This window comes from Xenia sp. Carnegie-2017, unplaced genomic scaffold, assembly GCF_021976095.1.
Source record: "Xenia sp. Carnegie-2017 unplaced genomic scaffold, XeniaSp_v1 HiC_scaffold_13, whole genome shotgun sequence".
Lineage (NCBI taxonomy): Eukaryota > Metazoa > Cnidaria > Anthozoa > Malacalcyonacea > Xeniidae > Xenia > Xenia sp. Carnegie-2017.
Window position 1 is genome coordinate 10,382,079 of NW_025813436.1, and position 17,795 is coordinate 10,399,873.

A 17,795-nucleotide genomic window follows, 5' to 3' on the forward strand; every position below is an offset into this window, starting at 1 on the left:
TTAAAACATTGGACCTTTCCCATTCTTTAAACACGGAATAATTTAATAGGCGGATATTGAAGCATAACACTTGAGGATTCAAGAAATAATAGACATAAGAATAGTCGCTCCAAGAACAGGCAAAAACAGAAATGTGCCATTCAGTGAGTGTGGATACAAATGAGACAATGAATGCAAGAGAATGTAATCAAAACACATTCCTTTTGTACGTTTGAAAAAAAAATATGAGTACACGTTAGATGTTCGTACTAAAAAACAGATGACATTGGCAGCATAGAGATACAAACACAACAGGGACGTCAGTCATAAATTCCTGTAAGGCTGAAATCGATAAAGCTATTAATGATCCCTCATCATGCTCGTTGAGTGTCAAGTCACAGAATAGATACATACAGAAGCGCCACTCAGCGAAAAATCTGTCCCCTACTTGTACCCAGTTCTTAAGTGCGCATCTTTTGCGTCCGCCATTACTCCAGCCAGATAAACTGGCCAGAATGTATATAGATTAATATTATGAAGAGTTGTTTTTCGAAAATTTGACGAATTTAAATTCACTTATGGACAAAATTTTTAATGCCATCGGATAGGATACCAAACATATGAGGTGAGAAACCATTTTTGTTGTAAAATACGTTCGTCAAATATAATTTTACGGGTTTTATAGTTTCTTGCCTTGAATTGTATGCGAGATCCATGTTTAGAACGTCTCTTATATTGAACGGCAGTTGCCCTAAGAATTTATAATTTAGGACAAAAGTAATAAGTATATTTAGTGTGATTCCATTTCTGTATTTTCTAGTAAAGAGTTTCCTATTAGAATGGTCAACGGATTTGATAGAAGCAATAAAACGACCTACTGTGCGTAAAGAACGTTCTTCAGATGAAGACGTTATTAGTATAAAATTTGGACTAAACTAATTTATATTTGATTCTTGAATCGGGGCTTTTTATTTGCAATGTAGCTTGTCTGCATAATTGTAATTGAAAGTTTTTATTTGTAATTGTATATTGAGTTCCTGTGGCTATCATGTCTGTCAAATTTGTATCAACTTACAAATAAAGATGTTTTTTGTTGTCTTATTTTTAATTAACAATATATGAAATTACAATTTTTTAAAGAATGAAGTTATTGATAAATTGTTACAATTAAATTAACAACTTTACCATTATGTCAAACATTTTTATGTTCACTTCTCACATCATCAATAAGCATCCATGTCAAATATATAAATAATCTCCTGATTGAATTTAAAAAGGCAGAAATAACAAAGTTAAGTCATGTCGACCATATGGCAGTATATGTTTTACAAATTGCTATTCAAGCACTTTATTGGTGGAGGCCAACATGCTGCTTATGTTCCAACTTGCTCAAAAGTCATTCAAGCTTCACAAGTCACAACTGTGATGAATACAAAATATTTTGGCATCAGATGACTTTCATAGTGGCCATGCAGCATCGCTTCTGATAGTTTAAAACACCTGGGTAGACAATTTTGGTGATTCGAATGTCCTGCCAAACGTTGTTTGCAATATATAAACTAACTGGAGGATAATTTGATTTGTCACTTGTTTCAGCCACGACCGAGATTTCAAATGTTAGAACAAATGTCTTCAAGATTCTCTGCAGAATTCTTATATGATAAAATTAAAACTGACGACAAACCATATACCGAGTACGCATCTCGTCAGATACATATCTACTTTGTAAATATTCCGAATAAACCCTCATTTATCAAAACGGACGTCGAATTAATGATAAATTGTTGAGAGCTTGATGTGTTAACTGTATCCACACAAAAAAATATTAAAAAAATGGCCAATCTATAGAAATATTTGGGTTTATTTGCCAAAACCCATCCGTAGAACTATATATTATATTGCGATCTGGCTGCATTTATCTGGCTGGAAACATGGCCGCCGTGTAAAGTTGCCCGGATGCTGGGGACACGAACATCAAAGGTTCCGACATCGAGTGGCGCTTCTGTATGTATCTATTCTGTGGTCAAGTCTCAAGTGAAAGGAAATGTCAAATTGTCTATGGTCAAATACGGTGTCCTTTTTCTCCCCAAGCTCCTCGGATGAATATTTGCGCGCGTTTTTAAATCAACAATATGGCGGCAGTTTTGTCGAATCGTAGAATGGGAAAACAAACGCTAAATAAAACCACGAAGACTCCGCAAGTGCTGAACAATGTTATGGGAAAGAATGCAAGTTACTATCCTGGCTCTATTGTTCGGATGAAGTTAGTCAAATTCCTGTAAGTTGCATGCAAATTTTCATCGAAAATATACGTCAAACGCGTTCCGTGGCTAGATGGAGTTTTTAAATGTTTGAATCATTCTTTGAACCGTGAATGGGCAAAGAAACGAATTAATTTAGCCAGTTATGTGTTGTATGCTACGTGTTTGACTATGTTGAAAGGAATTCTAGAAATATTTCATGGTTTTAGGTTGTGATGGTCACTCGAAGTCATTGTCGCAAATTAATCATTTTATACAAAAACTCGTTAAACGGTTTCTATGATTGTGCAGGAGGGGTGTTGGTTCAACAGGCAATTTTCAGTTTTCATCGCCCCTTCCATTAAATTAAAGTAGTTATTGTTTGAAGTAGTTGAAGTCCTTTGTTTTTAAATGTTGGGATTTAAGTTCATTCCCTGGGCAGTACCATCTCATTCAATTTCATTTAAAGTGTAGACTCTACCCTGGTTTGCTAAAGCTTTATATTTAATAATTTTGTTTGCCACTTGATCTCCACATATTTATGCAATTTATGGCACCACAATGGTAAAAATTTGACAATCTATCTATGCAAGAACTGCATCATGATAGATCACAAAAGACAAATCATGTCACCATTTTATTCAAAGATTGTGCATCTTCAGCATGATTTTAAAGACTTTGAACATACTTTCTTTCCAACTTCAAGCACATTTGTATGATAACAAACAAGTTGTTGTTTTATTAGGACTTACGATGAATGTGAATACTTTCCAGGACCAAGTTTAAATGTCATCCTAGGGCCAAATGGTAAGATTTATATTGCCTAGACACCTTAGAATTGGTTGTTTGCTTAATAAAGTTAGTTAAGTGTGGTAGGTACATTTTACATTACCATATGAGATATGTGTTTTATAATCGCGATTATATTAAATATTTTCACTTCAGGAAGTGGCAAGTCATCTCTTGTTTGCGCTATATGTCTTGGATTGGGTGGTTCTCCAAAGCTCTTGGGTCGAGCTGATAATGTTAGTACCTGTAGAGAAACAAATGCTTACATTATCATAGTTTGATTCGCATTTTCTATTATTTCAAACATTCTAGGTTGGGGAATTTATCAAACATGGTGAACGGGAGGCAATGGTTGAACTTGAATTGTAAGTGATGGAATAGAGAAGAAACTCTTCAATATTTTTATTGAGCTGAATTTGCTTGTTGCTTGAAATATACGTATGATATGATTTTTAGATTAAATTGTGAAGGAAATGGTAGTTTGGTCATCACAAGGACTATATCCCGTGACAACAAGTCGTCATGGCAACTTAATGGAAAACTTGTTGCTCAAAAGAATGTAAGTTAGGGAGTCAACTTTTAGAAAAAGTTGTGGTGTTCTTGAGACTCATTTCAATTTTTAATTTGTTGCTTTGTAGATCCAAGATTTAGTGAACAAGTTGAACATCCAAATCAGTAATTTATGTCAGTTTTTACCACAGGTATCGTGTTAGCTTACAGTATACGTAGTTTATATTTCCATTAAATGGTTTCGAGATGAATCTAATCACATCTAGGAGGAGGAATAGTATTTAAAGGAAATTCTGAAGTTATCTTTCCTGAATTACCTTGTTCCTTCTTCCACATCTTCCATCCCACCATTGTTCCCACCTCCTTCCATCACACACCTTCCATTCCTTCTTCCACCACCATTCCATTCTTATACACCTTCCACCTCTATCCACCACACACCTTGCCATTCTTATACACTATTGTTCCCCACACCCTCTATCCACCACACACCTTGCCATTCTTTCCATTGTTCCCACCCTCTATCCACCACCATTGCCATTCCATACCATATCCACCACACACCTTGTCATTCCATACACTATTGTTCCTCCACCCATCTCCACACACCTCCACCTCTATCCACACACCTTGTCATTCTCATACACTATTGTTCCTCACACCCTCTATCCACCACACACCTTGCCATTTTCACACACCATTTTTCAACAAACTCCTTTCATCCGATAGTCTTGTGTGTCATTTTAGGAAAAGGTTGTTGAATTTGCCAAAATGTCACCACAGGAATTGTTGGTTGCTACTGAAAAAGCTGTGAGTTTGAATATTCAGGCCATAATTTTGTCATGTTTATTCAGAAATTACGTTGTCTTTTCTTCTAGATTGGTCCGCCTGACATGTGGCAAAATCATCAAGATTTAATAGCTTTAGGAAAGCGTGGCAAAGATATGGAGGTTGGAGGCTTTCATCTTATACTCATAACCTGCATCTCACATTTACAGCCTGCATGTCACACTTACAGCCTGCATCTCACAATTATAACCTGCATCTCTTAACTACAGTCTGCATGTCACATGTACCACCTGCATCTCACACTTACAGCCTGCATCTCACATGTACCACCTGCATCTCACAATTATAACCCGCACCTCATACTTACAGCCTGCATCTCCCACTTAAAACATGCATCATAAACTTGTAATTGTATCCTGCACTTGGAATCTCTACCTAATTTTGACATGCGTAGGTTTTGACAGTGATTTACACAGTGATTTACACAGTAATTTATACAGTGATTTACACAGTAATTTACCCAGTGATTTACCAGTGATTTACACAGTAATTTACACAGTAATTTACACAGTGATTTACCCAGTGATCTACACAGTAATTTACACAGTGATTTACACAGTAATTTACACAGTGATTTACCCAGTGATTTACACAGTAATTTACCCAGTGATTCACACAGTAATTTACCCAGTGATTTACACAGTGATTTACACAGTAATTTACACAGTGATTTACACGTCATCTCTGAAATGATTCATTGAAGGCGTCTTTGAGTGAGAAAAAAGAACATTTAGAGAATTTACAACAACAAAACAGCCGTTTAGAACACGAAGTAAAGAGATATAAGGAGAGAGAGAAACACTTGGAAAAAGTTAGACAACTACAAAAGAAAAAACCTTGGGCTGTAAGTAAATTGGTTTTTAACAACAGAGATATGACTTTGTCGTAGTAAAGTTTTGAAACTATACTGAAAAATCTTGATAATTTCCAAGGAATATGAAGAGTTAAGAGTTCAGTTTGTCGACAAGAAAAAGACGCGCGACGCTTTGAAGAAAGATGTCGATGCAGCACGAAAACAAAACGCTCCACTAGAAAAGAAGAAAAACGAAGCGGTGAAAAAAGTACAACAGTGTAACGAAGACACCAAAGAAATGGTAAAATAACAGTGTTTATTTATAAGTAATAATCAAAGATTGTATGAAAAAACATCGGTCGAAGAAACATTTGCAAGAAGTTCAACTCTTGGAAGTTTGAAATGTAAACTACACCAATCCAGTTATAAAGTAAATGGTTTGAACCCGGGACTATCGTTACATGTTTGTAAATGTAGATTGTCCAGGTTGGTATAGTCCTGAGAAGAACTGTTTTTGTTGTTGTTGACTGACGTTTCGACAACCTTAGCGGTAGTCATCTTCAGAGTCAAAAAAATGAAGCTAACTACCGCTAAGGTTGTCAAGACGTCAGTCAACAACAACAAAAACAGTCCTTCTCAGAACTACACTAACCTTGACGATCTACATCTGCAAACATGTTAAGACAAAAAGTGCGGCGTTTGGTAATCTTTGTATTTGTTTGTTCCAATTTCCAAAGATAGATCTTGATCAACATTGGCGGTAGATTCTTTTCTAAAGTTTTATCGACGAGTCGCGAGTTGATTTTGCGTGTATTTTCTTCGTAGGGAAACAGAGGTAGAGTTGCGCATCAAAACTTCAAGAACAAAAAGGATAAATTAGACGAATCCTTAGATAAGGTTTGAGCTTTCCCAAATCTACAACCGTTCGAATGCATCGCGAAGATGTCATGTTTAAATATGGTCACAAACTGTAGGTCAAAGACAAGGAAAACGAACTCAAACAAATGGTGGACCAACAAAAAAATCTTCAAAATAAGTAAGAAAACTTATGTAGGATTTGGTATTGATTTTCTAGTCTGATCAGTTACAATTTGCAATGTTCACGTACTCTATGCTGACGTTCCTAGCGATTGTGAACACATGGAAGCACAGAAGCATTAGAATTCCTCAAAAGCCTATAGAATTTACATCAAACATCTTTTCATTAGAATTGCATCGCTTGAAGGAATAGTTGAAGGTTTGAAAGAAGAACTGGAAGGTCTTCCTGCACCAGAAACATTTCAGGTATGTATACATACGTTCAAGTCTTTGAAACAAATCAGAGATCGCAGTCACACGAAATTATTTTCTCCTCTAGAGATAATTAGACATAAAAATTTTTCGTGACTTCGTAATTTCCACTTATCTCTGTCGACAATGCATTTTAATTTTTTGATCACGTGAACTCGTTATCTCAATCAGCCATCGTCAGCGTTGGTATGTGGATGCATGACATAAAAATCTGAGTTTAGAAAGGTAGCCTTTTCCGAAAGTTGATCCCCACCACATCCATAATAGTCCCTGCTAGTCTTGAGTAATAATCGCAATAGATTTACCTTGTTTTCACATGTTCTAGCCTCGATTGTTGGAGATCAATAATGAAGCGGTGCTCTTCAACTAGAAATAAGCAAAACGAAAGTTGATCCCCACCACATCCATAATAGTCCCAACTAGTCTTGAGTAATAATCGCAATAGATTTAACTTGTTTTCACATGTTCTAGCCTCGATTGTTGGAAATCAATAACGAAGCGCGTGCTCTTCAACTAGAAATAAACAAAATTCAAACTGATGCAAATAACATCAAAGAGGAAAGAACGAACGCTGGACTGCAGCTACGAAGTTAGTCACGGTTAAGATAAAGTTTTGAGATTTTCGTATTTGATGCTCATCTTTGAAATCAGCCGACTTTTAGAATTTGCATGATTCAGCAGCAATTGATTCCCAAAGAACCTCAGACGAAATGGAATGCAATGATACATACATATATTTCAGCTTACTGTACATTACAAATCTGCATTGCTGAATCACGCAACTTCTAAATGGCGGCTGATTTCAAAGATGAGCACTTTTTTTAGACACCCTGTTTGTTAAAGTAAGAAACTTTTACAACATTTTGTATGTTTTAAACTGAAGAATTAATAACCTTAGTGTTCTGTCGTAATCAGTTGAATCCTTCAATGTTCCTCATCATATCACGGTGTCCTACAAACATCTTATCATCCGTTGAATCCCTTAATGCTCCTCATCATATCACTGTGTCCTACAAACAACTTACCATCAGCTGAATCCATTAATGTTCCTCATCATATCACGGTGTCATACAAATATCTTATCATCAGTTGAATCCTTCAATGTTCCTCATCATATCACGGTGTCTTACAAACATCTTATCATCAGTTGAATCCATTAATGCTCCTCATCATATCACTGTGTCCTACAAACAACTTACCATCAGCTGAATCCATTAATGTTCCTCATCATATCACTGTGTCCCACAATTAGCTTACCATCATTGTATATAATGTATAGGTGTGAAGGATAGGCTGGCTCGTTTGGAAGATTTAAAGAATCAGCGCCTGGAATTCTTAAGGTCTCACTTCAAGGACACGTATAACGCTATCATGTGGCTCAGAGAAAACCAACAGAAATTTGAGAATTGTGTACATGAGCCTATCATGTTGTTGGTAAGCGGTTGAAATCGACCAGTTTCTGCTTTTCTAACTCATCGTGCATAGAGACTTTACTTTTGAAATTTCGTGTTTTCTATTAATGGCGTGCTTCATTTTAATACAAAAAGAATTTAGAGACTTCCTTTGACTGGAAAAGCATGATCGGGAAGTTTATCCCAATCTTCTTATTTAGGTCAATATGAAGGATATCAACAACGCGAAATTTCTGGAGATGGTCATACCGGGCAACGACATGCGATCGTTTGTTTGTGAAACAAGAAAGGATCTGCTACTATTTCTCTCGGAAGTATGAAGAAACATGCCTTGCCTCGCTAGTAAATTGCTTTAACACTATGTAGCCATAATATTTATCTTTCCTTAGGTCCGTGATAAACAAGGATTACGAGTCAACGCGGTCGCCCCACCTGATGAACCTTTAGAAAGTTTTCAACCACATCGAAGCATTGAACAAATCAGGTACGTAGCTTTAAATCATCTTTTAAACAATCTAAAAATCTCTGTTTTACGCCCCGCTGTAAACCTTAGCATATTACGATTATTATTTTATAAAAATACTTATGTCATCCGATAATTTGATCAAAAGTTGAACTCAATCTTGAACTCAATCTTGAGCTCAATCTTTAACTCAATCTTTAACTCAATCTTGAACTCAATCTTTAGCTCAATGTTGTGGAGCTTTGATCTTTATTTGGAATGGGATCCATGTTAAGATCTGATCCTGATAAAAAATTTTTTTTCCTAAGTAAGATCCTATCAGACCCCGTACTGTCCTACAAGGACTTGCAAGATTTTGAAAATATTTATTCAGAGAATACCACTTGAGGCATGCACATCAGGGATGTTATAAACTAAATATAAGACTGAGAAATCTGTCAGTATACAGGTAGAAATCAAACGAACGTTTCATTTACTAGAATTGCAAAGTTTTTCAATCGATATTTTTACAATCTAGACGATGGGGTTTTCATCATTATTTGAACGAATTGTTCACCGCACCCGATCCGGTCATGCGCTATTTGTGTCAGAACTGTAAAATACACGAGATCCCGTTGGGGGATGACCACACAGAAAAACACGCTGACGAGGTAACAATACTTCACATAGATATACATATAAGCCTAAAGATTGGTAATCCACGAATGTTTATCTCTAAAAATGGAAGTTTCTCCGGATTTTTATGTATAATTTTATTGAGCTTTCGATTCGGTGCTTCAAGCATTATATTCCTTAGTAAGTTAAGTTCGGATGGTAGGGCAATGACTTGGCTGCCAATGTATACCGTGCTGTACTTATTTTAAAGATTGATGATGGGCAATGATGTTTACAAAACGCATAGGATAAATTTTCTAAAGTTCTGGAGCCGGTCGCTCGAAGACCGAATGGTGCTATTCACTGGATCGCAAATTCTTTTTGAACGTTTAAGAAAAACCTCTTGAAAGAGAAAAATTTAATACTTGAAATGAGCATTCACTAAAAGAAAATATTGCTTTCAAGAATACGAAAATTTCGTAAGGAAAATATAAACATCTTTTCTACAAGTTTGAAAATTTTTGCTATCCAATGGATAACGCTATTCAGTCTTCGTGCATGGGGCCCCTGAAAGTTTGTGTGATACTATCAATAATGGCCGCCATCGTCTTTGACTTCACTGATAAAAAAATGAATTATATTGTAAAATATCGTAAAACCATTATATGGAATGAGTGATTCAATGGATAATAAAACCGATGTTGAATTTGTTTTAAAAGGTCATCAGAAACTCCGGGTTATGTCATTTCTACACGCCATTGCTTAGGGTAACGATTATCTTTCATTTTTAAATGTTTCCAATGGATTTTCAAAAGCATTTGTCTCCACGATATTAAATATGTGATTCCGTTTCGTTAATTAGTATTCAGTAAAAACGTCACGTTATGGTGACCGCGAGAAATCAACTTTAACATCCGCTGTAAAGTAAGTGAGAAATTATGAAAAATTCTGTGCTTGTTTTCATAAGATTTTGTGATTGTTATCTGTTCCTATACAGAACACTTATATACCATACAAGAGTAACGATGAGGTGGCATGTGCATCCGATGGTTATTGTTGATGTATGATGTACAAAACAAGTTTCCATCCTGTATTTTTAATTCCTATCAATGAAATACTGTATTTAATCTTTCAATATATCTACTTTGTCTGATGTAAGATTGAGCGAAATCAGCAAAGTAAAACCAAACTAAGAGCTCTACTTATGTCAGCGGTCTTTCATAAGAAGAAAGGGTAGTTACTTTATCTGACCCTTCATAAAGTGTATCAATATGTTGTTTTAAAGGAGCACACGTAATGCTTTCCTACGCAATCTTAACCTTAGCTTAGCTTTGGTAGTGTAAGTATAGCTAAGGTGGTGTAAGTATAGCTAAGGTAGTGTAAGTATAGCTAAGGTAGTGTAAGCATAGCTAAGTAAGTATAGCTAAGGTAATGTAAGTATAGCTAAGGTAATGTAAGTATAGCTAAGGTGGTGTAAGTATAGCTAAGGTGGTGTAAGTATAGCTAAGGTGTGGTATAGCTAAAGTGTAATAGCTAAGGTGGTGTAAGTATAGCTAAGGTGGTGTAAGTATAGCTAAGGTAATGTAAGTATAGCTAAGGTAATGTAAGTATAGCTAAGGTAATGTAAGTATAGCTAAGGTAATGTAAGTATAGCTAAGGTGGTGTAAGCATAGCTAAGGTGTTGTAAGTATAGCTAAGTATGGGTCAGATGAAGTAACTACCGAAGAAAGTGGGGAGAATGGTAGCTAGTGTACAAAGAAGATAGCCTTCAACTTTTCATCCAAACCGTCACTAACCTCTTCGTTGTGTAGGATGCCTTTTATCAGAAACTGTACATGAATGAGAACAGCGTATAAAGCTTGTAAACTATATTCCTAGGTGTATAATATTTTGCTAGAGCTCATTTAGAAACTTTCCCATCCTTAGGCCGGCAAAAATTTTCAGTATTTCCGTGGATATGGAACAGAAAAGACGTCTGGAACTCGAGAAACAGGTTATATTTTGTTTGTTGTGCTGTGGCGTAGAGAGTGCCAGCGTTAGTTGAGTATTTATGGCTGGTTTTTGGTAGGAAATTGAGAAAACTCTGCGTGAATCGGAGGAAGGTTTAAAACTTCTCATAACTGCCGACCAAAACGAACATGTAAAGTTAGAAAAACTGCGGAACGAAAAGGTAACAGTTATATTGGCAGATTTCCTTGAGCTTTGAGCATCAACAACTCTACCCTATGAATGTTGGGCAGCGTATGCAGTTGACACGGTCATGCCATGAGAACATTCATTCACGTTTTCAATCGACTTTTTGTGAGCTCTAAGGTGAAAGATAAATATGTTTCTGAGCTTGTCGTTCGGACACTTTCCTGCGTCATAAATAATTGACTTAGAATTAAAGACGGCTTTCAACTGTAATATAAATATACTTACTTATTACTCCCATCTTTGTATAGAAAGATCTCCAAAAAAAACAAAGTCGACATCGAACGGTTATTAATCAAATCGAGACGAAGGAGAAAAGGTTTGAGGACTGGGAACCACATTATTGTTTTATCACATTTAAATTGAGAAAACCAAGTTTAGTGTATTTGGGATTGATGTATATTTCGTATAGTATTGAGTTGAAAAAGTCAGAAATGCCAGATATAGACGTAGAGAGAGAGATCATTAATTTGGCGATCAAAAAAATTCACGAGGAGAGAATTGGGTTTGTTGAGAAAATGCAAATTGATGTAAAGGTTTGACAACTGCGTTCATTTCTTACTCTGACACCTCGTAGCGTGTGTTATGTTTTCGTCTAACATGAAGTTTCTCTTATCAAACAACGCATGTTTAGACATGTTTGGAACTGTCCAAGGAAAGGCTTCTTATTGGAATGAAGCAGGCGAGAGCTGTGATGGAGCAAGCCAATATTGTCAATGTGATGAGACAGGCCAGTGAACAACTAGTTAACTTGGAGGTAAATAATCAACGGAAGTAGACTTTCATGTACTTCTCTCTTTGTTTCTATGAGTCAGGAAATGATAGGTTAACTTGGAGGTAAATGATCAAAGGAAGTAGACTTTCATGTACCTCTCGCTTTGTTTCTATGAGTCAGGCTAGGGAATGATAGGTTAACTTGGAGGTAAATGATCAAAGGAAGTAGACTTTCATGTACCTCTCGCTTTGTTTCTATGAGTCAGGATAGGAAATGATAGGTTAACTTGGAGGTAAATAATCAACGGAAGTAGACTTTCATGTACTTCTCGCTTTGTTTCTATGAGTCAGGAAATGATAGGTTAACTTGGAGGTAAATAATCAACGGAAGTAGACTTTCATGTACTTCTCTCTTTGTTTCTATGAGTCAGGATAGGAAATGATAGGTTAACTTGGAGGTAAATAATCAACGGAAGTAGACTTTCATGTACTTCTCTCTTTGTTTCTATGAGTCAGGCTAGGAAATGACAGGTTAACTTTGAGGTAAATGATCAACGGAAGTAGACTTTCATGTACTTCTCTCTTTGTTTCTATGAGTCAGACTAGGAAATGATAGGTTAACTTGAAGGTAAATGATCAACGAAAGTAGACTTTCATGTACCTCTCTCTTTGTTTCTATGAGTCAGACTAGGAAATGATAGGTTAACTTGAAGGTAAATGATCAACGGAAGTAGACTTTCATGTACCTCTCTCTTTGTTTCTATGAGTCAGGCTAGGGAATGATAGGTTAACTTGGAGGTAAATGATCAAAGGAAGTAGACTTTCATGTACTTCTCTCTTTGTTTCTATGAGTCAGACTAGGAAATGATAGGTTAACTTGGAGGTAAATGATCAACGGAAGTAGACTTTCATGTACTCTCTTTGTTTCTATGAGTCAGACTAGGAAATGATAGGTTAACTTGAAGGTAAATGATCAACGGAAGTAGACTTTCATGTACCTCTCTCTTTGTTTCTATGAGTCAGGCTAGGGAATGATAGGTTAACTTGGAGGTAAATGATATATACATAGAAGTAACCCTGCATTTATTAATTTCTCTCTCTCTCTTCTTCTATTTAGTATTTAAACTGTTTGATTGTGTTTAGAACGAGTTTCAAGCAATCCAAGCTGAAGTGGACGGAATTCGAAAGCAGGCCAAGCAACAACTCAGGGTAGCTAAGAAAGCTACGGATACAGCAGAGGGAAGTGAGCTATCCGATGACTACAAGAAAGTGAGTTGAATTGACAGAAAGAAACCCATGATAAAATTTCATAATCTTAGTGACAAATTGACAACCTCATCGTGTTATTCCATCATAACTTGTTGTAGATGTTCAGCGTTTATCCAGACACCGTGCAAGAGATTGAAGAAATGATCCACAGTGAGAAAGCGAAGGCAGATTGTAACTATCAGACAAATCCTCAAGTATGGAAACTATAAAAATTTCAAGGAAAGATCGCGGGAGGATAGTCTTAAAGTTGTAGACGACTCTTAGCAAAGAGAGATTGTTAGATGGTGGACTTTAAGTAGTAGACTCCAATGAATAAGATATTGCCAGATGGTAGTCTTAAAGTTGTAGACGACTCTTAGCAAAGAGAGATTGTCAGATGGTGGACTTTAAGTAGTAGACTCCACTGAATAAGATATTGCCAGATGGTAGTCTTAAAGTTGTATACCCCAATGACATAGAGATTGTCAAATGGTATTCTTAAAGTTGTTGACTCCAATGACATAGAGATTTTCAGATAGTAGTCTTAAAGTAGTAGATTTCTAAACAAAGAAAGATTACCAGATGGTTGTCTTAAAGTTGTAGACTCCAATGAAATAGAGATTTTCAGATGGTAGTCTTAAAGTAGTAGATTTCTAAACAAAGCAAGATTACCAGATGGTTGTCTTAAAGTTGTAGACTCCAATGACATAGAGATTTTCAAATAGTAGTCTTAAAGTAGTAAACTCTAAACGAAGATAAGTTGTGCAATGTTGGTTTATTAATCGATCTTTTTCTTACGTAGGTGATTGAGGAGTACGAGAGAAGAAAAAAAGAGATTGAGGAGTTAACTCAAATTGTATGTTGCAGCCGTGTAGAAGTCTTTTATTATGAATTATTTTGGTGACAATACGTAACATATCAACGCCAATTTATATCGTAACTGCAGATTGCGAATAATTCTCATGAAATCCAAAATAAAGACACCCAACTTGAGACGTTGAAAGAAAGGTAAGCTTACGAGAAGGGGGGGGCGGAGGAATTTCCATTTCACTGTTTATACGGTTGACTATTGTTTCTGTGTGTACGATGTAGTTTGGTTGAAACTTGAATTACTTGTTTTTATTCATGTAGTTGGTTAAAACCCCTTAAGGAACTGCTCGCAAAAATTAACGAAAAATACTCGGGATTTTTTCGCAAGCTCCAATGTGCCGGCGAAGTTTCTTTGGCTGCTGAAGATGTATGTTAATAATTAATGACGATCTATCATTTCTTAACCTCGTTTTGTATAGTGTAGACTTCTATTGCGAGAAAAACCTTTTATGCGAAGAAACCGACGATGGCCAAACTTTTGTTTATAAAATCCTTCTAGTCCGTATGGGAAGAAAATTGAAGCGAAAAACAATTTATTCGTGGCAATTTGTATTAATGGAAATTACGAAACCTTTTTCATTGAGTTTTTGCATTTTTACTGACGATATTTCCTTTTAATAGGGTGAAGCAAACTACGAGAAGTACGGAGTGCAAATAAAAGTAAAGTTTCGCTCAAAAGACAGTCTTCATGTTCTTACACAGTTCCATCAGAGTGGTGGAGAAAAGAGCGTTTCAACAATTTTATACATGATGTCCCTTCAAGAGTTGACTCAATGTCCTTTCAGAGTTGTCGATGAAATAAATCAGGTTTGCCAAATGCCAATGAAGTTTCAAAATATGAGCAATAGGAGTTGAGATTGAAGATTACTTGGCCATTTGTTAATGTTATTTTTCATTATTTGGAGGAGATACCTTGTTCATCTTGTTTTGCAACTTTGATCATCCCCATAAACGAGTGTGGCCAAGTTTACCCATTTTAGGTTGCAATCCCTCTGCTGCCATCTTCCTCTGGTACTTACATTGTATATATCTGTAGGGAATGGATCCCATCAACGAAAGGAAGGTTTTTGAATTGATGGTGGAAACGTCGACAAGACCAAACACACCACAACACTTCTTAATGTCACCAAAGGTAGATGAACCTTTTTAATCCCCTAATTTTGTGCTGGGCACCGGAGTTATTTTTGCCTGTCGGAGCCGAAGTTTGTTCATCTCCGGAAAAACTCCGGCAGCAGTCGTTTGTGCTGCAAAATACCGTCAAACTTTCGTGCATGTGTCTGATCAAAACATTTTTTATCAACGTACGATAACTATCGGCTAAAATTGAAAAACATGCATGAAAATAAAACATTTTATGCATAACACGACATGACGCGAGATTGCTTCACACATGCTAATTTATGATTGAAAGTCGGAGTGCGGAAATTTAACTTTACATATAAAAATTTTACTAATAATATACCTTAAACTGTTGAACAGTGACTTGCAAAATTAACTAGCCACGACCAGTGATTCGAGTTATAAAATTGACCGGAGTTTGAAGCCGGAGTTGAGATTTGACAAAAGGCCGGAGCTGAAAAACCAGAGTTAGCACAGCCTTACCATAATTCATCAAATACTTAGATGATTTCCTTCTTTCAACATAGTTACTGCCAGATTTGCATTACTCAGACAGAATGACTATTTTGTTCGTGTACAATGGTCATTGGATGTTGAGCCATGACAAGTGGAATACAAAAAAGATGATAAAAAGAGCCAAAAAGAAAATGGGCAGTTAGAAGAGATGAAACAGCTTTGATCAATTTCTCATCAGTTGCATATCTTTGTCATCAGGATAAAGATGTATCAATCAATCAAACATTTTTGTGGGAATTTTTTATCTTCCTATCAAATGACATCACATGGGAATCGATATTTTAAACTGAAGAAAGAATGTATATTTCTTTTTATATGTTTTAAAGGGTATCATTGTAAGGCTTGTTCAATTTTCCACCACATTTTTTAGCAAACGGGCAGTTGAAAGAATACAATGCACCATGTAAAGAATTATAAGTATTTTTTTTCCTTTATTGGATTGATTAATCTTATGAACATAAATAAACACACAAATGAATTGAATTGATATATACATTATGATTTTGTGCAATTATGAATAATAATGATGGGTAATTAGCAGGATTTTCCACTCAGTTTGCTGACAAGATGCTGACGTAGAAAATCAACAGCAGCAGAGAGTGTTTCCACTTGTGTTTTTAGCTCCATATTTTGACTGATAAGCTCTTTTTCCTTCTTGAAAAGTGCTTCATGACAAGATTTTCTAGATGCCCGACATCTCCGGGATGCAGCATTGTTTTTCACTCGTCGTTTCACGACCTTGTCTTCCACTTCATTGGCACAAACTTTATGAAGAAGCTTTTGTTTCTTTGGCGGTAATGTGTCAACATTATCTAACACTTGCCTTTTCTTACTCTGGTATTTTGTTTCTGAAGATGTTTCAAGGAATTTGATGATGGCAGAAGTAGATTCAAATTCAAATGTATTTGAATAATCCCCAATATCAGTAGAATCAACAGGACTGTTGGGGATAGGTGCGGGTGATTCAGGGATTACATTAGGGACAACTGCTGTGGTATCTTCATCAATGATAGCATTGGCAATGTTTAGGTTATCTTGGAGTGGTAAACTTAGATATTCCTGTGCATTATTGAAGTTGATGAGAATATTATGTCCATCTGGAGATAATGTAGCATCAATGGTAGTATCAGGAGATATTGTAGTATCAATGGTAGTGTCAGGTGGTATTGTAGTATCAGCAATAGTATCAGGAGATAATGTACTATCTAATGTAGTGTCAGGTGGTATTATAGTATCAGTGGTAGTATGTGTGTTAAGTATACTTGTGTCAAGATGCATTTGATGAATGTTTATGAAAGCCTCTGGAGAGAAATTACCACAATCTTCTATTCCATGAAAGAAGTTCTTATCATTTGAGATAGAAGGTGAGAAAATTGTCTCTTCCAAAACCTCTTGTGCAGTGAAGCTTTCACTTACGCCATCTTGCATCGCTTGGGCCAAAGTTAAGAACGTTGCTTCACTCCATTGTTTCCTTGATACAGAATCTAGGTAATACATCAAAAATGTTAAGTATCTAAATTGATAGCAACATAAGAATCATAAAAAGGAATTCCAATTTATCAAAAGAATATCATTTGCTTTCTTAGAATGCAACACTCGAACTTTTGTACGATCAATTAGTTTTTACAATAAAACTATCGCAACACATTGACATACAATCTAATCAAAAAATCTCCACTAACACAACATTAAACTCTATCTTACCTTCGTTATAATAATCAAATGAAAAATTGACGTCGAACAAACTGTCCATGTCCACAAATGACTTCTCCAAATTTTCTTCCCTCAGACTTGAGTATCCGAACATCTTGTGTTCGTTTTTTCCAAGAGTACCCATTACTTTGCTCGATTGTATTTCTTTTTCGTATGGAATTTTTTCTCGATACATTTCGAGACCATAACTTAATTCGTCGACCAACAATTCCAGACAATTTAAACGCTGACATTTTTTTGGATTTTTATCAATGTTATGTATGGGATTAAAGGCCGTTTTCAACGTGTGCTATACACGCGGGAGAGTTTCTGTAAAAGGCTGCTCGCCAGCAAACAGTCAATGGCCGACAAATTAGGGAACTCCACTAGTTTGAAGTTCACCCTGCAATGCTTTATTTTAAAATGAGGTAATGTCAGAAATTATTACGAGTTTCTTTTGTAGACGCGACATTGCAACATTGTGGTGCAATATACCTCGAAATAGAAAAAACGTCATCACTAAC

General features: G+C 35.9%; 2 protein-coding genes and 1 long non-coding RNA gene across 3 annotated transcripts; 2 read left to right on the forward strand and 1 right to left on the reverse strand.

Annotated features, from left to right (window-relative positions):
• The first annotated feature begins 380 nt into the window (after positions 1-380).
• LOC124454558 lies at positions 381-1,094 on the forward strand. The gene is made up of 2 exons (XR_006951514.1): positions 381-604; positions 800-1,094. It is a non-coding gene; the product is annotated as an uncharacterized LOC124454558 (long non-coding RNA).
• A 981-nt stretch (positions 1,095-2,075) lies between these two features.
• LOC124448208 (structural maintenance of chromosomes protein 5-like) lies at positions 2,076-16,062 on the forward strand. Its single transcript, XM_046999212.1, has 33 exons — positions 2,076-2,257; positions 2,965-3,026; positions 3,165-3,244; positions 3,321-3,373; positions 3,465-3,567; positions 3,647-3,709; positions 4,266-4,328; positions 4,397-4,468; positions 5,071-5,211; positions 5,300-5,461; positions 5,986-6,057; positions 6,135-6,196; positions 6,369-6,444; positions 6,922-7,039; positions 7,730-7,884; positions 8,063-8,176; positions 8,252-8,346; positions 8,843-8,975; positions 9,639-9,686; positions 9,782-9,843; positions 10,846-10,912; positions 10,988-11,089; positions 11,364-11,431; positions 11,525-11,648; positions 11,747-11,869; positions 12,970-13,095; positions 13,194-13,289; positions 13,877-13,930; positions 14,021-14,082; positions 14,206-14,311; positions 14,566-14,751; positions 14,981-15,076; positions 15,591-16,062. Exons 1-33 carry the CDS (start codon positions 2,112-2,114, stop codon positions 15,720-15,722), a joined length of 3,222 nt encoding a protein of 1,073 aa, XP_046855168.1. The 5' UTR covers positions 2,076-2,111; the 3' UTR covers positions 15,723-16,062.
• On the reverse strand, positions 15,859-17,727 carry LOC124448222. The gene is made up of 2 exons (XM_046999220.1): positions 17,284-17,727; positions 15,859-17,063 (listed from the first exon to the last, which is right to left on the reverse strand). Exons 1-2 carry the CDS (start codon positions 17,465-17,467, stop codon positions 16,114-16,116), a joined length of 1,134 nt encoding a protein of 377 aa, XP_046855176.1. The 5' UTR covers positions 17,468-17,727; the 3' UTR covers positions 15,859-16,113.
• Positions 17,728-17,795: the final 68 nt, after the last annotated feature.